Raw genomic sequence first — 23,077 nt, forward strand, 5'->3', positions numbered from 1 at the left:
TAGATTGCCATTGAGTCAGTCCTTAAAACTAATATTCCAGAGATTGCATTAAAGGAAAGAAAATATTAAAATATGTTTATACTATACTCATAGAAGCTTACACATGGAAACAGAAATACATGCAACACATATAAATCTTTTTGTTTACATATGCAGCTTTTCTTCCAGCCATGATAAGGTGCCCTAGAAACATTCACTAATCTTTGTAACACCCCAGAGGGTAAGTAGCAAGAATTATTATCTTCATATTGCAGGTGAAATACCTGGGTAGGGGCAGATTAAATGACTTGGCCAGGTCACTCTCTAAGTCAGTTATGAAGCTAGAAATAAAACTCCAGACTCTTGACTTTTAGTTCCTACACAAGTACCAGACCCATCAGTATTTGTACTACTTCTCCTCACTTGAAAAGTAACCATTGATGTAAATCCTGTCCCTGTTAAGGAAATCTTGCTGTGTGGCACTAGCACACATGATACTGAGTCCCCGATGGGCAGTTAAGAGGGTACTCTGCTGTTGCAATGAACAAGCTCAGGTAGCAAAAGGATATTGTTAAGGCAATTTCTTGCAGGCCAGGCCTTATGAAGAACATTATCAGAAGTTTCCATAACTTCAGAGAAAGTATTTTCATCTGCTTTCTTACATTAGTTTCTCTTGAATAATTTCAGATTGCCCCTAGTGTTGGAATCAATCTTCTGAAAGGCTTGGTCCCTGTCCTCAGGAAGTGTATGTCCTACACAAATTAAGACCTGCTTAATCATAAACAAAGTAAGCATTGACATTAGTCTAACCCTCCTGCACGTATTCTCTTCCTGTCTCTTTGATCTTATTTTTTAATTTCTGGCTAATTTGATTAGTCTTGAACACCAGCGAGTGGCCAGAACCCTCAGCATTTCTCTTCCACAATGGCAAGCCGTAAACTGAGACTGTCAGACCCTCATTTGTGTGCTTGTCTGTCCATCAGCAGGAGCTGGGATCAAATCACGTCCAGTCTCTGCTTCCTCCTCCCCAGGTTGGCACACGAGGGGCTGATGGCTCACGTCACAAAGGTACTCTGTGTTCTGGTGCCTTTTTTCTATGGAATCACTCCTTCTAGTATGACTTCACTTTTCTGTTAGTGAGCACTTTCCCCCATAAATATGCCTGAACAGGTGTTAACTCTGCTGCTAACTGAGTTTCCAGCTGTCCTCCTCTAACACAGACCCAGCAAAATCTGTTGTTTCGTCCTTTTAGGCAGACTAGAGAAGCGCCGAGCCTGAGATGGAGGTCTTGCTTGCAGGATATGGCCGTTCTGCTGCCAGAAGATGGTCCGGAAAGCTTGGCTGGCTAACAAAGACAGGCCTTCAGCGGCTGGGTGTAGTTCCAGTTCTGTATCCCCTTTGGCAGAAACACAGAGGCTGCTGCAGTGTGGCCAGCCAGCGAAATTAGGAAATAAGGACCTCTTTTATTTACTCAGGCTGCTGAATCATGGGCATTCCTGTCTGCTTGGAGAAAAGTCAGGCGGCTCTACTTTCCACTGAAAGTCTCAGGAGTGTTGGAGACTTTCATCTCGGAGTGTTCACACACTTGTTTTAATGTGCTTTATGGAAATGGTGAAACTCAGCAAGTACAGTTGCTGTAGAAAAACATCTGCACTAACCATGCACACACATTTGCATCTTTAAATAGACTTTTTAGGCCACCGAGCTGGTTTCCAGCAAAGCTTTTTCGGCAGTAAGAGCTACCGCTCTCGGAGAGTCAGCTCAAGTGAAGTGACTGGTTTCAAAAATTAAAATTTAACATGGACATGTTAAGTATTTCACATTGAAATGCAGAAAACTTGCCATCACACAGAAAGACAGTCCCTGCAAGTAGCACTTAGTGCCGAGGGGAAAAAAAGTTAAAGTTGATTCAGGAACCTGAGTTGAAAGAATCCTCTACAGTTTCTTCCACGTGCAAAAAGAAATTGACATCGTTTAAACCTATATTCACCATTTAAGCATAGTTTGCGCTGTGGCTACCAAAAAGCCTAAGTTAATGGGGATGGATAACTCTCTAAGACTTAGGTAGACCTCAGAGTATGCTGGCAGGGAGACCATCACCACAAAAGTCTTGGAGGAGTCTGATACCTGAAGAGCATGGACCAACCCTCTGGGAGTAGTGAGTCCCTGTGTGTTCTTGGGAGAATACGATCCATTTACAGTGCTGGCAAATGAGAGTTTTACATTTTATATTTTAAAACAGAAATCAGCCTTTCAGGGAAACTTTATTTTTCTAAAAATATCATTCCTTGCTCAAACTCTTTTCTTCCGCTCGATTCCCAAGCCTTATGGCTTCTACAGAGGGTTTTGTGTAATTTCCTTTACAAAGACATGTAATGGGGACTGGAGAGAAGGAAAAGGTTTCTAGCTCTCTTGAATCCTGGTTAAAACCTTGATCCTAACCTTCAGTTCAGTTGACATGTCATTGAAATTTACAAGCTTAGGAGAACAGTTATATAATAGATATAGTCAGGCATGGACCACAGACAAGAAGCTGATTTAAGCATGGTGTTAGGGATTGCATAATTTGTATAATGGTCCATTGCTCTATAATTCTTTATGTATTTGTATAAAAATATATCATACCTGGACACAGTCTGCAATTTAATAATAAATTCACTTGCTCAATTTTCAGGCTCAGTAGTTACATCCTTCTAGGCTAGATGCATTACAAATTCTGATTCACTGTTTTCCCCAAATGTATAAATGAGAAGATGTGTTTGAAAATATTTTAAAAAATGAAATAGCAGGATTTAAGCCTAAAAGATAAATGTGAAATGTGGTAGATTTTACCTAGAATGTTGAGCACATTTAATAGATAGCCTTTCTTTTTTTCATCAATTAGGGTAAATATTTGAAACTTTGATTTGTTTCAGGTATATTAGCTTTAGGTGACAACACTTTTTTAAGGGGAAAACTAGATCATTATAGAGTTTTTTTGCTTTTAGTTAAAAATTTTTTTTTGTATGTTGAGTGGTGAGTTGAGTTTATCTGCATATGTTCCTGGTGTATTCACTTTAAGTAGAAATCACATCCACATCCATCAGACCCTTTCTTATGCTGGAAACATGTTGGGTTATAGAGTCATATAAATGAGGATGCAAAATCGTGCGGTTTTCAACTTGTACGGCGACGCTTTGTTGCAGTGGGCAGGGATCCAGGAATGGTGTTTGGTTGTTTTCTCAGAGTGAGAGGGTTGCCATCTGGCATTGATAGTGAGATGGTGTTGTCATCAGTTTCTAGATGCAGGAAAGGAATGATCCTCATCTGTTTCCTGTGGATAAGGAAGAGGCTGACAATCTAGTAAAATCTTGTTACCTTAAAGAAAACAGACATGGAATTCGTTTACATAATGCTTACCAGTTTCTACTTTTATGTTCATCATTTAGCTTGCTAGTGAACTTCAGCTTTGAAGAATTTAAAAACGTATTTGATCATACTCTAATTGAATACCATTAGAATATTCTAATAATGCTCTAATTGAGCCTCTTATTCTAACTGAAACACTATCCCCACCAGATCCACTCCATGGTCTTTACTTGTATGTTTTTTTGAAAAAACGTGCTCCTTTGGAGAGTGGAAAGCTTTTAAAATTTCTTCTGATCGTGAATAATAGGTTGTGAAAAGCAAAAGAAAAGAGGTTTCACAACCTGTTTTGAGATGGTCTTATTTTCCACTTGGATATCAAGAAGGCAACAGAAATAACAGTGCACATTTGCTAAGAAAATAGTTTTTAAAATCATCTAATAGAAGGTAACGTTCCTTTATGGATAACTTGCTAACTTTATATCTGGCTCTCAGTCTTGTTTGTCTTCTTTTTGTCACTCATAAATCTTTCAGCATTTACCATAATCATTTATCACTTTTCCTGTTTCCAGTTTTTCACAAGTTGCTTTGTCTCTGCTCACCTCAAAGTGCAGGTCCTGTTTAGCTAAGGAAGTTCAGGCTGCTGAAGCTTTTGCAAAAGGAAGATATGGTGGGCCACCTCTTGAACTTTCCAAACAAAATACACTATTAAAATCTGGCCCTTGTGAAACTCTCATTTTTTCTTGATCCTAGCTGATCCTAGCTACATGTAATATCTAGCAGTACCCTTCTAACATTTAATAATCCATTTTCTGGCCTATGGTATTCGAATTTCAGTTATTGAAGAAATCCTGGTTGTCTTTCATTACACAAGACATAATTATTATTGTGTTTTCTGTCTTCTTTCATGTGCTTACTTTTTAATATTTTTTTGCTGAAAGCAATAAGGTCTGTATCAATAAGAACCCCATAAAAGATTTTGGTCTTCAGAATTGCCTTTTTATATAAAAACAAGCAAAATGCAGAGGGAATTTTTTATTAAATATTAGACATCTGGGTTGACTGCATTAATTTTAAATCATTCCTGTAATATTTCCTCTTTTCATTTGGTTCTTCAGATGCTCACATAATATGCAAATCATTTTAGAATGAATACAAAAGAAACATTAAATATATTAAAATCTGCATTTTAATAAAATTGTCAATGTGTAATATATACCTTGCTTCTAAGGAAGACTGATAAAAAGTAATAAAAGGGTAATTTAGACATAGAACTATTTAATATCCTCTTATATTTTACAACTCAACAAAAAGTAAATGCAGAATAACTGCTTTGGGCTCAGATTTGAAAATGTCTCGCTCAAATATTCTCTCTTTCAGTTGTTTTTTTTCTTGAAAGTTTCAAGAGGGTCCAACTCTGTGTGCTGGTTGAAATGGTACGGTAAGCTCACTCTTGAATCTCAACATGTCAGATGAAATGTGTCATTGCTTCTTGTTGCAGATGGAGTGGATGTTGAAGATGATCCGACTTGCTCTTGGCCAGCTTCCTCACCTTCCAGCAAGGATCAGACTTCCCCTAGCCATGGAGAAGGTTGCGATTTTGGAGAGGAAGAAGGTGGCCCTGGGCTTCCATACCCATGTCAATTCTGTGACAAGTCGTTTAGCCGCCTCAGCTACCTAAAGCACCATGAGCAGAGTCACAGCGACAAACTGCCTTTCAAATGCACCTACTGCAGTAGGCTGTTCAAACACAAGCGCAGCCGAGATCGCCACATAAAACTCCACACCGGGGACAAGAAGTACCACTGCAGTGAATGTGATGCTGCGTTTTCCAGAAGTGATCACTTGAAGATCCACTTAAAGACTCACACTTCCAACAAGCCATATAAATGTGCCATTTGTCGCCGTGGGTTTCTGTCCTCTAGTTCCTTACACGGACACATGCAGGTTCACGAGAGGAACAAGGACGGCTCCCAGTCTGGTTCCAGGATGGAGGACTGGAAGATGAAGGACACTCAGAAGTGCAGTCAGTGTGAGGAAGGCTTTGACTTCCCAGAAGACCTCCAAAAACACATTGCAGAGTGCCACCCCGAATGCTCCCCAAACGAGGACCGAGCGGCCCTCCAGTGTGTCTACTGCCACGAGCTCTTCGTAGAGGAGACCTCCCTCATGAACCACATGGAGCAGGTGCATGGCGGGGAGAAGAAGAACTCATGCAGCATTTGTTCTGAGAGTTTCCACACAGTTGAGGAACTGTACAGCCACATGGACAGTCACCAGCAACCGGAGTCGTGCAATCACAGCAACAGCCCTTCCCTGGTCACGGTGGGCTACACCTCCGTGTCCAGTACGACTCCAGATTCCAACCTCTCAGTGGACAGCTCAACCATGGTGGAAGCTGCCCCGCCAATCCCAAAGAGTCGAGGGAGGAAGAGGGCCGCTCAGCAAACCCCTGACATGACTGGTCCCTCGAGTAAACAAGCAAAAGTTACCTACAGCTGTATTTACTGCAACAAGCAATTATTTTCAAGTCTTGCAGTTCTGCAGATTCACCTGAAAACTATGCACTTAGATAAGCCAGAACAGGCCCATATTTGTCAGTATTGCTTGGAGGTCCTGCCCTCACTCTATAACCTAAATGAACATCTTAAGCAAGTGCATGAAGCTCAGGACCCAGGTCTGATTGTTTCTGCCATGCCTGCCATTGTCTACCAGTGTAACTTCTGTTCCGAAGTTGTCAACGACCTCAACACTCTTCAGGAACACATCCGATGTTCTCATGGATTTGCAAATCCCGCAGCTAAAGATAGTAATGCATTCTTTTGTCCCCATTGCTATATGGGATTTCTCACTGACTCTTCCCTCGAAGAGCATATTAGACAGGTTCATTGCGACCTCAGTGGCTCCCGATTTGGGTCTCCAGTGCTTGGGACTCCCAAAGAACCAGTAGTAGAAGTCTATTCTTGTTCCTATTGTACTAATTCACCAATATTCAACAGCGTTCTTAAGCTGAACAAACATATCAAAGAGAATCATAAAAACATTCCCTTGGCCCTGAATTATATCCACAATGGGAAGAAATCCAGGGCCTTAAGCCCCCTATCTCCTGTGGCCATAGAGCAGACATCTCTTAAGATGATGCAGGCAGTAGGAGGTGCACCTGCACGTCCAGCTGGAGAATATATCTGTAATCAGTGTGGTGCTAAGTACACATCCCTAGACAGCTTTCAGACTCACCTAAAAACTCATCTCGACACTGTGCTTCCAAAATTGACCTGTCCTCAGTGCAACAAGGAATTCCCCAACCAAGAATCCTTGCTGAAGCATGTTACCATTCACTTTATGATCACCTCAACGTATTACATCTGTGAAAGTTGTGACAAGCAATTCACATCAGTGGATGACCTTCAGAAACACCTGCTGGACATGCACACCTTTGTCTTCTTTCGCTGCACCCTCTGTCAGGAAGTTTTTGACTCGAAAGTCTCCATTCAGCTCCACTTGGCTGTGAAGCACAGTAACGAAAAGAAAGTCTATAGGTGCACATCTTGCAACTGGGACTTCCGCAATGAGACTGACTTGCAGCTCCATGTGAAACACAACCACCTGGAAAACCAAGGGAAAGTGCATAAGTGCATTTTCTGCGGTGAGTCCTTTGGCACCGAGGTGGAGCTGCAATGCCACATCACCACTCACAGTAAGAAGTACAACTGCAAGTTCTGTAGCAAAGCCTTCCATGCGATCATTTTGTTAGAAAAACACTTGCGAGAAAAACATTGTGTGTTCGAAACCAAGACACCCAACTGTGGAACAAATGGAGCTTCTGAGCAAGTGCAGAAAGAGGAAGTGGAGCTGCAGACTTTGCTGACCAACAGCCAGGAGTCCCACAACAGTCACGATGGGAGCGAAGAAGACGTCGACACCTCTGAGCCTATGTACGGCTGCGACATTTGTGGGGCAGCCTACACTATGGAAACTTTGCTGCAGAATCACCAGCTCCGAGACCACAACATCAGACCTGGAGAAAGTGCCATCGTGAAAAAGAAAGCTGAGCTCATTAAAGGGAATTACAAGTGCAATGTGTGCTCTCGAACCTTCTTCTCCGAAAATGGCCTCCGTGAACATATGCAGACCCACTTAGGCCCTGTGAAACACTACATGTGCCCTATTTGTGGAGAGCGGTTTCCCTCCCTTTTAACTCTTACTGAACACAAAGTCACGCATAGTAAGAGTCTTGATACTGGAAACTGCCGGATTTGCAAGATGCCTCTCCAGAGTGAAGAGGAGTTTTTAGAGCATTGCCAGATGCACCCTGACTTGAGGAATTCCCTGACGGGCTTTCGCTGTGTGGTGTGCATGCAGACAGTGACCTCCACCTTGGAACTCAAAATCCATGGGACATTCCACATGCAAAAGACAGGGAATGGGTCTGCAGTTCAGACCACAGGGCGCGGCCAGCACGTCCAAAAACTGTACAAGTGCGCATCTTGCCTCAAAGAATTCCGTTCCAAGCAAGATCTGGTGAAACTTGACATCAACGGCCTGCCATATGGTCTGTGTGCTGGCTGCGTGAATCTCAGTAAGAGCGCCAGCCCAGGCATTAACGTCCCTCCCGGCACGAACAGACCAGGCTTGGGCCAGAATGAGAATCTGAGTGCCATCGAGGGGAAAGGCAAGGTGGGGGGACTGAAGACGCGCTGCTCTAGCTGCAACGTTAAGTTTGAGTCTGAAAGTGAACTCCAGAACCACATCCAAACCGTCCACCGAGAGCTCGTGCCAGACAGCAACAGCACACAGTTGAAAACGCCCCAAGTATCACCAATGCCCAGAATCAGTCCCTCCCAGTCGGATGAGGTAACTCGCCTTTTTTAATGTTTGCTATTTAACCTCCTCAAGAAATGGTCCCTACTTTATGTTTACACTCTCCACAGCTTTATTTATTGTCATGGGCCAAAAGATGCTTAGATTGAAATGCAATGGTTTTTTTCCCCCCATAGCCATTAGCTAGCAATTACTTGCTTCTTGATAAGCAGCATTTTGGCTTGAATGGTGCAAAATAGGACTAATTCCAGTCTCCCTAGGATATTGTCTTCTCTATGACTGAAGAGACCAGCGCTCATGCCAACACTACTGAGATCTGGAATCTCAGCATAGCTTCACCGTGAGTTGAAATCCCCAGCTATGACTTGTGTGTATGGCAGAGAGATAATGACACAAAAGTAAGATGCTATGAGCCAACATGCTGGCTTAGAGTAAATTAAAAAGAATATATATATTTGGGTATAACAAATTGGGTCGAGGTGGCTTTTTAATACCATGTTGTCAACACTCACTGTTTTTCTTTGTCTTCTGGGCAGTGAGGAAAATACTTCCTCACAACAGGATTTTTAAAAAGCCCCTACCCTACATTTATTAAGCACCACATGCCCATTATTCTGTTTAAAGACACTATGCCTGAGTTTGAGATCTACTCTCTGGGTGTCAAAATTAATATTTGTGGGTTTTTTTTTCTCCTTAGTTTCAGAGTAGTTTTCTGCTTTCTTTGCCACGATGACAAGAAACAAGTTCATTTACAATGAAATCATTTCATAAGTCATCATTTCTCAGAAGCTGAGCAGAGGATGGCTCATTGTAATATTTCTTTATGCTTTATCACCTGGTTTCTAATAGCTCTTTCCACTTCCCTACATGCCCCTATCTGGAGATCCATCCAAATGAAAACCCCAGGGAGATCCTTCTCCCTTCAGTTTGGGGTTGGTGCATTTCCCTTATCTTGTCTCTGCACTCACACCCTGGTGGAGGCCCCCCTGTGGCTCCCTGCAGATAGCCATCAGTCAGCTGGCAGGGGAGGGCTGAGAAGACTGAGACAGAGCCTGGCCTCACAAAATGTGGCATCTGTGTGGCAGGCGAACTCCCAAACTTTGAAGCCACTTTCCCCCTTCTCCCCTGCCCAAGTAAGTCTGCACTTTTCGCTCATTTAAATACATGAAATCCTTTCAAACTGCTGAGGATAGCTGGAAGAACGCAGCTTTGATGACGGCTCATAGCTCATGGGTGGGATCAAATTGTTTCTTTTGAAACAAATATTAGTAGTTAAAAGCATATGAAATGAGGGTTTTCCAAGTTTTTACTTTGAAATTTTTTAAACTATAGAAAAGTTAAAGGACCAACACAGCGAACACGTATGTGTGCCTGTGTTTGGGTATCCCAGGTCCTCCAGATAAGAATGTTTTGTTACATTTTCTCTCTCTCTGCACCCCTTTTTAAAATCAACTTGAGCCACCTGAAAGAAGGTTGCAGGTATCATGCCATCTCCTAAGAATAAGTGTATTCTTTTTGTTCAATTATGACATCATTAGCTAAAGCAATTCACTACATTAAAAAAGGAAATTAAGTAATCCCATAATACCGTCTGTAAGAGGTTCATATTTAAATGTTCTCCGTTGTCCCCAAAATATCTCATGTTTTTAAATGTTTGTGAATGAGAATTCTTAAAACATTAAGGCAGAAAATGACTCTTCTCCTTTGTTTTTATTTTGTAATACTTAACATATGCCTACAAGAGATTGATATTCATGTTCAATTTACAAAGCGTATAAAGGTGATTTTAAATGACTGCATTAGTCTGTGTGTCTGTGTGTGTGTTTGTGGTGTTGGCTTGTGCATTTTAAATACAGCATAGCTGGACTCTCTTGTTTCTTAGTAGATTGTTTATGAAAGGGCATATGCCTGTGTCTTCTTATCGGTTCATGGTTTGTTTTTTCTGATATTTATAAATTGGTATATATTGTAATACCGTCTAAGAGGAAATATTTCAGAAACAAATGAGGACATAAAAATAGTATTTACACATTAAGTTGGTTAGAGTTACTTGATGAGGAGAATTTATTATTAAGGCTTGAATGGCACCTAAAATCTTAGTGATATTTAGAAAGCCTATCTTTATTCTGCACTTACGTAAGATAATACTTCAAATATTTTAAAAAATACTTTAAGTTTTACAATTGCATTTTTAAAGCACCTAATGACTAAGGGTCAAAAATGACTATGTAGTCGAGTACCTCCCTATGAAACCTGATTAATAAGAGCTTAGAGTGATATGCTTAATTGACGAGATATTAGGATTTAGTTTCAAATATTTCTTTGTGCCTCAGAAGTTCACTATTTGTTCAACATTTTAATCATCATTACTATCGCCATTTTTAAACTCATACTATTTGTTATAAAATTTTATGTGATACCTTCTACAATTAAAAATGTACCATATTATTTAGACTAATATAGAAAATTATCTAAATGTACAAAAAGTTCTACAAAAAGAAGCCTAAAAATAATGCGTCAGCAAGAAAAATACAAAATAAATACTCATTTGTTCATTCTTTGTTAGCCAAGTTAAATTACTGTAAGTTCTCATTTTGAGGAGTTTGTGCATTTTTTCCAGATTAGGTAAAATGAAATGTTATTATATAAGTCTTTGTCAAGAGACTGGTATATCATGTAGGAATAAATTTTATCACAAAAAGAAATGTGACATATATGTCTATTGACTTAGATGCCCTGAGTAGGAATTGAAGGACTTAGCAACATAGGTGGTATTTTCATCTTTTTTTCTTGCTGAGGCTTGAGACTCCAGAACTGAAAAGAAAATCACAGGAGATAATAAAACCTGGATACACAGATGTGGTCAAGAACAAGGTTAGATTTTTCTGGACCATGACTTAGAATCACATAGAATATTGGTAAACATTTATATATATCTTTCAAAGACGAAAAAGAATATTATTTGATTGAGACTAGGATACATAATTAAAAGGGATTTAAACTTAAATATAAATCTGGGAAGGATAAGTACTATATAAAACCCTGCAATCCAAAAAATGGATGAAAGACAAGGCATGCAACACTAAAAGAAGGATAATAGTTGGTAGCCATTATGTAATGGAGAGATTTGAAATTGAAGACAGATCTGAGTTTGAATCCCGTTTCTTTTGCCTAATGCTTTCTGAATTTGTGAAAAATGTTTTCTTTTTATTATTATTATTATTATTATACTTTAAGTTCTAGGGTACATGTGCATAATGTGCAGATTTGTCACATATGTATACTTGTGCCATGTTGGTGTGCTGCACCCGTCAACTCGTCAGCACCCATCAACTCGTCCTTTACATCAGGTATAACTCCCAATGCCATCCCTCCCCGCTTCCCCCTCCCCATAATAGGCCCCGGTGTGTGATGTTCTCCTTCCCGAGTCCAAGTGATCTCATTGTTCAGTTCCCACCTATGAGTGAGAACATGCAGTGTTTGGTTTTCTGTTCTTGAGATAGTTTGAAAAATGTTTTCTTTGTGCCAGAATCCTCAGATTATTAATCTAAATTTGCAATGAAGATTTTGTTTTGAATAAAATATTTTGAGAACCTATTCATTTTTCTTTGCTCCTCAAAGGTTGAGTGTGATACAAATTTACACGTAACCTACAATAAATGATTCCAGAGATGGTAAGATTAATTGGGGACCGGAAGAACACTGGCCCTCTAGCTTTTTCCACACATGAAGCACCTTGCAGAGTTATTGACATTTACTATATGTTGAATAAATGTTGATTCTTCTGGAGTTCGTGGGCATTGTCTACTCAGGGGATTGCGCCATCTGGACCTCAGAATGTTGTCTCATAAGTTCTACAGTAGATTTTGGAAACACATGTTCTTCTGCCTCCTTTTTCTAGTGTGCTTCATAGTCAAGTTTCTCTGAGCAACTATTTACTCACATTTCAATTCACACTGTCCCCAGCAGTCCTTTGAAATTGCTCTTGCCAGCATTACCATTATCCTCATGATCTCCATGTTGCAAGATGTGCATAGGGTGCCACAGAATCAAAACGGAAGGAACAGTGTAGACCATCTGACTCAGCCACTTTATTTTACAGACAAGGAAACAGGGCCTGGTAAATAGAGAGTTGTCTAAGATTGCACAGCCAGTAAGTGGTAGGCAAGGGGTAAGAGTCCAGGTCCTAACTCTAGGTTCAGGGTTGTCTTTCCACAATCGCATGGCACTTTCCTCTAGCTGCAGTTGAATCCCCGTCTTTTCTATAGCATCCTCTTGGTATTCCTGTCTTCTTTCTCTTCTCCTTCAGTTACCTCACCCATTGCACAGGATCTTCTGCGTATTTGTCACTTTGTTGCAACTGACTCCAAGGGCTCTTCTGGCCTGATTGACCAATGCTATGTACTTAGAGAAAAAAAAGATAGTGTATGTTAGTTATTATTGTCTCTAAGCACTTGTCACTGTTGGCCAGTCCAGTTTTATGGGACCTCTGTCTTCCTTCCTGACTTCCTGGTTGCCTCTGTGAACGCCCTGTGGCCTCTCCTTCTTTTGCTAGCCCCTTCCTGTAGGTTTGTTTCCCTTCATTGCTCTCACTCTGCATATCCCCTCCATGGGGATTCACTCCCAGAGCTTGAACAACCACCTTTTACTGACTGCTCTCCAAATAGTGTCTCCAAGGGACAGGAGGGGACTTTTGGAGGCTAATGGGAACACTCTTTATCTTGATGCCTGTAGTGGTTACGTGACTGCATGCATTTATCAGTACTCACCAGATTTAAAATTGGTTTCTTCTTATTATTATTTATTTTTTTCTTTTTTTTTTGAGACGGAGTCTTGCTCTGTCGCGCAGGCTGGAGTGCAGTGGCCGGATCTCAGCTCACTGCAAACTCCACCTCCCGGGTTTACGCCATTCCCCTGCCTCAGCCTCCCGAGTAGCTGGGACCACAGATGCCCGCCACCTTGCCTGGCTAGTTTTTTGTATTTTTTAGTAGAGACGGGGTTTCACCGTGTTAGCCAGGATGGTCTCGATCTCCTGACCTCGTGATCCGCCCATCTCAGCCTCCCAAAGTTCTGGGATTACAGGCTTGATAAAATTGGTTTATTATTTTTATGGGGATTTTATGGGGATTACACCTCAATGAAGCTAATTTTATTTTATTTTATTATTTATTTATTTGAGACAGGGTCTCACTCTACCATCTAGGCTGTAGTGCAGTGGTCCGATCATGGCTCACTGCAGCCTAGACCTCCCAGGGTCAGGTGATCTTCCTACCTCAGCCTCCTGGGTAGCTGGGACTACAGGCTCATGCCACCATGCCTGGCTAATTTTTTGTATTTTTTATAGAGACAAGCTTGCCATGAGGAGTCCAAGATCAGCTTGTCATGTTGCCTAAGCTGTTCTTGAGCTCCTGGGCTCAAGCAATCCACCTGCCTCAGCCTCCCAAAGTGCTGGGATTACAGATGTGAGCCACTGTGCCCAGGCTAAAGCTAATTTTAAAAAGTAATGATATCTCCAACTCACTTCTTTGCACTGAGCTTCAGACTCATATAAACAGCTGCCTGCTACACGTATCCACTCACACGTTCCCTGAACTTCAAACTCAGTGGGTCCCAAATTGAGCTCAGCACCTTTCCTCTAAACCTGCATTTTTTTCTTATGTTTTCTATTTCACCTATAGATCCATTGATCTTCTCAGTCACTTCCTTTCTACTCCGCATCATTTGGTCATCAGGCCATCTTGACTGCAGCTCATGTGTACAGTTGACTCTTGAACATTCCTGGAAATGGAGGCACTGACTCCTCACTCGGTCAAAAATCTGCATATAACTTTGACTTCCTCAGAACTTAACTACTAGTAGCCTACTTCCTGATAACATAAACAGTCAGTTAACACATACTTTGTTAGTTGTATGTCTTGCATACTGTATTCTTACAATAAAGTAAACCAGAGAAAAGTAAATACTATAAAGAAAGTCATAAGGAAGAGAAAATCTGTTCATTAAGTGGAAGTGGAGCATCATTAAGGCCTTCATCTTCATTGTCTTCACGTTGCATAGGCTGCGGAAGAGGAAGAAGAGGGTTTGGTCTTGCTGTTTTAGGGGTGGCAGAGGCAGAAAACATACATATAAGTGGACCCACGCAGTTCAAACCTGTGCTCTTTGAGTGTCAGCTATTTTTCTTTTCTTTTTTTTGAGATGGAATGTCACTCTTGTTGCCCAGGCTGGAGTGCAATGGTGTGATCTTGGCTCACCGCAACCTCCGCCTCTTAGGTTCAAGTGATTCTCCTGCCTCAGCTTCCTGAGTAGCTGGGATTACAGGCATGCACCACCATGCTTGGCTTTTTTTTTTTTTTTTTTTTTTTTTTTTTTGTATTTTTAGTAGAGATGGGTTTTTTTTTCTCTGAGACAGGGTTTCACTCTGTGGCCCAGGCTTCAGTACAGTGGTGGGATCATGGCTCACTGCAGCCTCAACCTCCTGAGCAATCCTCTTGGCTCCGCCTTCTGAGTGGCTGGAACTATACAGGTATGCACCACATGTCCAGCTAATATATATATATATATATATATTTTTTTTTTTTTGGTGGGCTCGAGGTCTCATTATGTTAGCCAGGCTGGGCTCAAGTGATTCTCCTGCCTTGGTCTCCCAAAGTGCTGGGATTACAGACATGAGTCACTGCACCCAGCCAACTGTTTTTCTTGAATCAACTCCTCCCACCATCCCCTTACCACATTTTAAGTTCAGTCTCTGATCTTCTTTTCCTAAACAACTGAAGCAGCCTCATTTTGTCTTTCGGACTTGAGTCTCATCATTTTCAAATCCATCTCCACACCACTGCCAGAAGCATCCATCTAAAACACAAATCTGTCTAGCATATCCCTTCCTATTTGGAGCATTGTTAGTGTTCTGGACCTCCATCCCCACAGGATGATATAATAATCCTTTTATTGTGAAATACAGGACCCTTCAGGTTTCGGCTTCCCCTTCTTTTCCCTGCCCTCTCCTTGTTCTATAATGGGAAGCACTTTAATTAACCACACATAGCATATTGCCTCTGTGTCTTACTGAGGCTGTCCTGTTCCTTCTCCCCAAATAACCTCTCTCCTCTTGACTGTCTTCCACCTTGCAGAAGGCTGTCCAGCTTATCCTTTCTTTGGAGATCAGCTGTTCTAGAAGGCCACCTATGAGCCTGACTCTCCATCCCAAGCATCTCCCTATCCCCTCAATGCCCTGTGCAGATAATATGGAGTAAATATCCTGTGAAAATTGTTACACTGCTTTATGATTATCTATTACATTGTCTTTTCCTCTGATTAATTTCCTGGGGCAAGAACTTACTCAGTCTCATATTTTTGGTACCTCTGATAGTGCCAGGCCCATATTAGGCAAATGCCTCAATGCATGGGTGTCATGCCGTGGAGCTTAAATGTGCCTGGTGGCCCTCCCAAAATATCTTCTTATTTTTGCAGGACAAATGACCACCTAGATTTTTCATCTAGGAAACCTTTGTCTGAAGTGTCGTATGTATACACTAGACTCCTGGTTTCCTCTCCTGAAACGTTTTCCTCTTCCAGACTGCCATCGTTTTAGTAAAGGGAACCACTCTACATCCAATTACTCAAGCAAGACACCTGTGGATCATTCCTGATTCCTCTTTTCCTCTCATTCTCCATGTTCAGTCCATCAGTGAATACTGTTGATTCCACCTCCAATAAGTATCTTCAAATATCTCATCCACTTCTGTATACCTCCAAAGCCATAATCTTCGTCTAGGCTGCAATTGTTTCTCTTCTGGATACCACAGTAGCTTCCTAACAGATCCTGTCCTTCATCTTCTGCCTGTTTCCAGTCCATTCTTCATGCTGCAGTTGGAAGCGTAGACCTGTAAATTAAATGAAGCCACTTAAAATTTTTTGTGGCTTCCACCTTTCTCAAATGAACCCCAGTGCCTCACCTGCTTACAAGTCATGGGCTCTCTGGCTGTGGCAGGCTGTTCTCTCTTCCTTCTTGACTCTGCCCAGGTTCTGAACATGTGCTGCTTCCCCACTTTATCACCTGAGCTGCTTTTCCCAAGCAGCCTATCTGTTCTGCTGGCTCTTTCTCATCTGTCAGGTGGGCCTTCCTGAAAACCTTATCAAAGGTGGTCTCCCCCTTAGGATTTTCTTTTAAAAATGTCATTATTTGTTCACTTGGCCAGGCATGATGCCTCATGCCTGTAATCCCAGCACTTTGGGAGGCTGAGGTGAGAGGATCATTGAGGCCTGGAGTTTGAGACCAGCCTGGCCAACATAGCAAGATCATGTCTCTACAGAAATGAAAAATTAATTGGGTGTAGTGGTGCACACCTGTAGTTCTAGATACTCAGGAGGCTGAAGTGGGAGGATTGCTTGAGCCCAGGAGCTCAAGGCTGCAGTGAGCAGTGATAGCATCATTGTACTCCAGCCTGGGTAACAGAGTGAGACCCTGTATCAAGAAAAAAAGTCCTTATTTCCTTCTTTTCCTTTCTCATCTCTGAATGCCCATCAACTTATCATAAGGGCTCAGTAAATGTTAGTTGTGTAAGTCCTTCAGAGTAACAAAAAATAGTGTATGCTTCTTTTTCAGGTACATCTAGTTACTAATACATATGAATATAGGTCATTTTGCCTAAAACCATTTTAATAAAGTGAGGTTTGATCTAAAAATATTAAAATACATGAAAAGGTTTGAAGTTTGTAACAATCCAAAGTTCATCTTTATATGAAGATCTGTTTTAAGTGTCTTAGAATCAATATTTTTTATGGTTCTTGTATGGAAGATGGAAATGTACGTGGTGACAATTCAGAACCTATTCAAGTCCCAGAGTTCTATTTTGTGTTGTTCTCTTCATCAGAATTTCCCTATGAGGCTGAAAAAAACAGATTGATAAAAAATATTTTAAAGTTTTCATTTCAAATTGCTGTTACTAAGTTTTGCTAAGTAAATATGCAAAGAGCAAAAACTAAATGAGTTAAGCTCCCTCTAAAGAGACGGTATTTAAAAAATTAAGTAGAAAATTTACAGGACCAAATAAATTGATAAGGTTCAAGATGTTCTTGAAAGACAGTGAGTTGCTCTGCCAAGTCCAATCTTTATTGTTGTTGTTATATTCAATATTTTTTTGCCATCTACAAAGTAATAGACCAGGGAGTCCACGGCCCTGGCACCAGTACCATGGGTTGGAATGTGGGAGCAGGTGCCTTGCATCCATGCTTTGTACCCAGTTCCGTGATCACTTCATATTGATCATTGCCCCCATTGTTGAATTTGTTGCATCTACCATTCCTAGATTTTCTGTACTTCTCCAGTTCTAGACCTTTTGTTGATATTTTTCATATGGTTACAATGACTTTTTAGAACTTGATGAAATTCAAAAATAGTAATGTTTTTGTATTTCAAATTGCTGATTGCCCATAATAATATTTATCCTTTTGGTACTAGGCCAAAAGAGTTTGGAATCATCTTGTGTCATCATAGAACTCTGTCTAGGAGGAACATTTCACATTTTTGGCTGAGATTTTGTCAAGATGGAGATTAGTAAATATCTAGTCAAGATTATTTTAAATGATGAAAGAAAACTGAAAGCTATATTCTGGATCTCTGGATCTCTTATTACGGTGTTGCTCTACCTAGCACATGATGTAGATGTAGTTTTCTAGTACATGTACTTTGTATTTCTAGAAATTTAACAGCCTAATTATAAGAATCTTGCCAAAGGCTTTTAAAAAGCCTGAATAGCTGATTCCCCTTATTTATACTTTTAAAAACCTTTTAATGCTTTTTTACCTTTTAAATGTGCATGTTTCTAAAGTTTCTATTTTTAACCTGCCTTTCTATTCTGAAATAGGAATTCCTATTTCCTATTACCTCATTATTATCCCATACAGATAAGCAAAATATGAAGTTTCAATTCTCAACCTCTGTTTAACTCCCAGTCTTCAATTTTCAGCTTCCTTTTTCACATTACCAGTTGAAGCTTCTGCTAGCCCTTTAATCAACTCCAACTATAATTTCGTTTTTCTCCCATTTTGGACAGTGTTTCATCTTTCTCCTGGTCATTCCCGCCTGAAACTTCGTTTCTGTTTCCTGTGTGTTTCCTGTTCTCCTAACCTGTTAGGGCAGTCACTCCCCAGGAGCCATTGATTCTTCATTTGTAATTTCTCTTCTATCTGCATTTTCTGCATCCTTTCTCCAGGCCAAACTATATTAAATCTCAGCTGGTCTCCTTCAGTGCTTCCTGTCATAAAGCTTATCTCAACAAACTTAAAACCTGACAATCACACACATCACGTTCTCTGACTATAATACAAGTAAATTATAAATGAAAAAAGTGTCTTAAAATCATGCATTTCAAAGTTGAAAACATGCCTTGAACAAAGAAGGCACGAAAGTAGAAATTAAAAATGCAAAAGTTGAAGGATAAATACATTTCAAAAGTTTTGAGATATAACTAAATGCATCACTTAGAAGGGAAGTTGTTGGAAAATAAAAATATGCATTAGAAAATAAAGAAAGCATACCATCACTGAGATATAGCAACTGAAGACCTTAAGAATAGAGCTGAGATCCGGCCACTGCAGTCCAGCCCGGGATACAGAGCGAGACTCCGTCTCAAAAAAAAAAAAAAAAAAAAAAAAAAAAAAAAAAAAAAGAATAGAACAACAAAATAAACCCGTAAAAAGTAGAAAGCAAGCAAGCAATAAAGCGAAGAACAAAAGTAATGAAATAGAAAACAAAGAAACAATGAACAACAAGGAGGCCAATGAAGGAAAAAGTTAGTTTTCTGAAAAGACTGCCACAATTTACAAACTTCTGGTGAGATTAATCAGTAAAAAGAACCAGAGATAATATTAATAATGAAAAGGGGAGCCTTACTTTGTACTTGCAGAAGTTAAAAAGCTAATAGGAGAAACATTGTAGGTATCAAAATGACTATAAAAAGAATGCAATAACTCTTTTTTTGAGATAATAACGAGCAAAATGACTTTATTCAGGTAAAGTTTAAGGTTGGACAAAACTAATCTATGATGATCAAAGTCAGAGTAGTTACTTCTGGGATCCTATCAACAGGTAAGGAAAAGCAAGGCGTTACCTGAATGCTGGAAGTGTTTCGTATCTTCTCTTATGTGTTGGTTACACCGGTGAGTAATATCTGAAATGTCACCAAGCAGTATGCTTAAGATGACTACAGTTTACTATATGTAATTTCCTTCCCAATTCAAATTTTACAAAAAATGCCAAATGAAAATAGAAGAAAAAAGAATACTATGAGTAACTTTACGCTAATAGTAGAGAATTTAAGTTATAGTATATAGAAACCATCTTAGAATAATATGTTACCAAAAATGGCTCAAGAGAAAAAGAGAGAAGTGTAATAATTCAATAAACATTAAAGAATTTAATAAATTGTTGAAAATCTTTCCTGTAAACAAAATATTAGGCTCAGGTGACTTTCAAAATGAGTCCCCCTAAACATGCACATAATTTCAAAACTGTGCCAGAAAATACAAAATGAGAAAATACCCTTGTTCATTTAATGAATCTGATATGATCCTGATATCAAAACCAGACAAAAATACTGAAAAAGAGAAATGTGGGTCAATTTTATTCATGATTTTGCATTTTAAAATTTTGAACAAAGTATTAGTAGCTAAATCTATGTATAAAAAAGAGAATATATTATAATTGAAATAGGTTTATAACAAGAATGCAAGGTGGGTTCAATTTCAGGAAATCAGTTAATTTAATTTACCACATTAATAGATTAAAAGAGATAAATTATATTTTCATCTCAAAAGTCAATGGAAAAACTGTATTTAACATACTTTCATGGTTAAAAAAGAACACTAAACTAAGAATAGGCAGGAATTCCCTTATCCTGATAAAAACTTTTAAAAATATTATCTTAAGCAAGCATTGTAAATAATAGTTATATATAGCCATTATTTTATAATATAGTTATGTATTTTATAATATAATTATAATGTAACTATAAGATAATATATGTTATAATGTAACTGTACTATTTTACTTACAATATAATTTGTGGGGAAATTTTAATTAGTATTTTATAATTAAAATTACTGTTAAGGCATGCTGGGTGATGTAGCCAATAAGCTAAGATAAAATCAAAATGAATTTGAGTATTAGAAAAAATTGAAAATATACAGATTATACTGCCATATACAGGTAATATGTTTGCATGTAAAAAAACACCCAAAGAATCCAAACACAAATTATTACAATAAAACTTTAGCAAAGTTGCTGGGTACCAAGTCAACACATTTAAGTTAACTGGATTTTTATTCACTAGCAAAACCCAAAAAATACACATTTTAAAATAATCCCACTTATGATAGGCAGAAAAAATTAGGTACTTAGAAATCAATATTACAAAATATATAAGACATTTATGGAAAAAATGATAAAACATTGCTGAAATATTTTAAAAGACTTGAATAAATGATCAGATATAACTTGTTCATGGATAGGAAGACTCAATACTATAAGTCTGTCAATTATCTCTAAATTGATCTATAGATTTAGTGCTATTCCAATGAAAATTTCAATAGGTTTTAAAATATATGTTTATATACATACACACACACACACACACACACACACACACATATATATATATATATTTTTTTGAGACTAAGTCTCACTCTGTTGCCCAGGCTGGAGTGCAGTGGCGTAATCTTGGCTCACCACAACCTCCACCTCCCGAGTTCAAGTGATTCTCCTGCCTCAGCTTCTCATGTAGCTGAGACTACAGGTGCACACCACCATGCTCAGCTAATTTTTATTGAGACGAGGTTTCACTATGTTGGCCAAGCTGGTCTTGAACTCCTGACCTCGTGATCCGCCCACCTCAGCCTCCCAAAGTGCTAGGATTACAGGCATGAGCCACTATGCCTGGCCGTTAAAATTTTTTTTATATATTTTTATTTTTTGGAACTTGAGAAGCAGATTCCAAAACATGTATAGAAGAATGAAAAGTCACATGACAAAGATACTCTTGAAGAAAAAGAATAGGCAGAAAAAATATTTGTCTCATTTTCTAGTCAATTTATAATAAATCTGCAGTAATCAGGATTATGCAGTGTTAGTTCACAGAACCACACACATATTTCTCCAAAAAAGATACTAAATGTATAAAACTCAGTATAGCATAGAACTGCCTTTGCACATTAGTGGGGAAATGGATAAAGCATTCAACTCATTATCTATGTGGAATAAAATAAAATTGAATCTCTACTGACATGTATAAAAATTAGTTCCAGGTGGTTTAAAGATGGATGTGTGAAAGGCAAAACCATAAACCTTTTGGTAAAATAAAAGAATATTTTTATCACCTTCTATAAGGGAATGATTTTGTAAACAAGACCACACAATATAAATCACAAAATATGTTCAGCAACGTTAAAAATAATCTATGTTTACCAAACGTTATCATACAGGGAGTGAAAACAAAAACTACAGGATTACAAAACAAATTTATAACACATATAACTAGAAAAATTAATAGTTTCCAAAACTATGTAAGAAACAGCCAGAAACTGATAGAAAAATGCAAACTGCCGTATAAGAAAATGGGAAATTAACACAAACAGAATTTCACAAATAGGAAGCATGAAGGTCCAGTGAACATGTGAAAATATTCTCATTATTAATATGGAAAATGCAAATTTAGACAGGGTAACGGATTGTCTGGGAGGGCTGCACAGGAAACTACGCAGGAGTCCAGGTATACAGTTGTTTTACAGTTACTGTTTATACATTACCTATGTTATCAATGCTCTATAAGCATTTAATCTTTAACATAAAAACAACCCCTGCCAAAACTCAGAACGCTAAGTATATGATTAGTATCATTCACCATCAATAGAAGAATGAATGCAAAATAATATTTTAAAATTTCTAGCCATATATTCATACCTACAAAAGGCTGTGAGCCTGAAACCTGTTCATTACTACAAGTTTATTAAGTGTTGTAGAGGTATTGAAGACATATTAGCATCTCAGTTAATCTTTTTTCTTTTGTTATTATTAGAAAGAGCAGTATCCATGTATTACACTTTAGTGGGTATGTATCTCACAGTTTGGGGAACATTAGCATTTAGCATGAACTTTTTTATTCCGCATCTGGTACTTCAATTTGTGATAACAAATTTATTAATTCCTGCCACGTGCAAGGCATTAGCTATCAGGTTTGTAAGGAGGAGAAGCTTTATACAAATGTAGTTATTTGGATACATGTCTTTCTCCTGTATGTATGTCTGGCAAGCTTATGTGAGAACAGGGAGACAGTATGCCTGGAGCAGAGTGAGCAGAGGACAGTCATGGGAGAGAAGGTCGGAGAGCTGGAGAGAGAGGCAGAGGCTGGGCTTTGGCTTGGTAGCCTCCGTGGGTCTCAGGTTAGTTACTTGTATACCATAGGTTCTTTGTAAACACTTATAAACAACTGAAGCCTGGTAACTAAAATATCTGGAAAATGAAACAAAGAAGGAAGCATTTATCTAAAAACTAAATAATGGTACAGGTTCTTAGAGCCACACATGAATAGACTATTAGACACCTCGTAAGTATGTGATACACTATGCACTTCATGTCATAAAGAGATTGAGTGGCAGGTGAAGTTCTATAAAAATCCCCATATCAAGGCAAGTAATTTATTTTGTTGAATTAAACATTGTATTACATAAGCAAGCCTTTAACTGAGTCTGTAAATTTTTTGTTATAGGGAGATTGCTGCTATGGGCATGGGGAGTTTAAGTAGATGCAGCATAGCATAGTAGAAGGGAAGATCGTCCTTAGGAAAAAAAAAATGAGTTCATGTAACAGTTGACAGAGTCATCTATGTGATCTCACCCAGTCCTTCCTAAGCTTCAGTTTCCTCGTTGCTAAAATGGGCAT

General features: G+C 39.0%; 1 protein-coding gene across 3 annotated transcripts in view; it reads left to right on the forward strand.

The window, feature by feature from the left end:
- The window catches only part of ZNF521 (zinc finger protein 521), a 293,530-nt gene that overhangs the window by 120,150 nt on the left and 150,303 nt on the right, over nucleotides 1-23,077 (forward strand). For all 3 annotated transcript variants that reach the window (XM_037982429.2, XM_007974407.3, XM_037982428.2), the window contains one exon: nucleotides 4,826-8,178. In XM_037982429.2, the coding sequence (XP_037838357.1) occupies nucleotides 5,266-8,178 (2,913 nt within the window). In that variant the 5' untranslated portion in view covers nucleotides 4,826-5,265. The remainder of the gene's footprint in view (nucleotides 1-4,825; nucleotides 8,179-23,077) is intronic.

The sequence above is a fragment of the Chlorocebus sabaeus genome, chromosome 18 (genome assembly GCF_047675955.1).
Source record: "Chlorocebus sabaeus isolate Y175 chromosome 18, mChlSab1.0.hap1, whole genome shotgun sequence".
NCBI classification, from domain to species: Eukaryota; Metazoa; Chordata; class Mammalia; order Primates; family Cercopithecidae; genus Chlorocebus; species Chlorocebus sabaeus.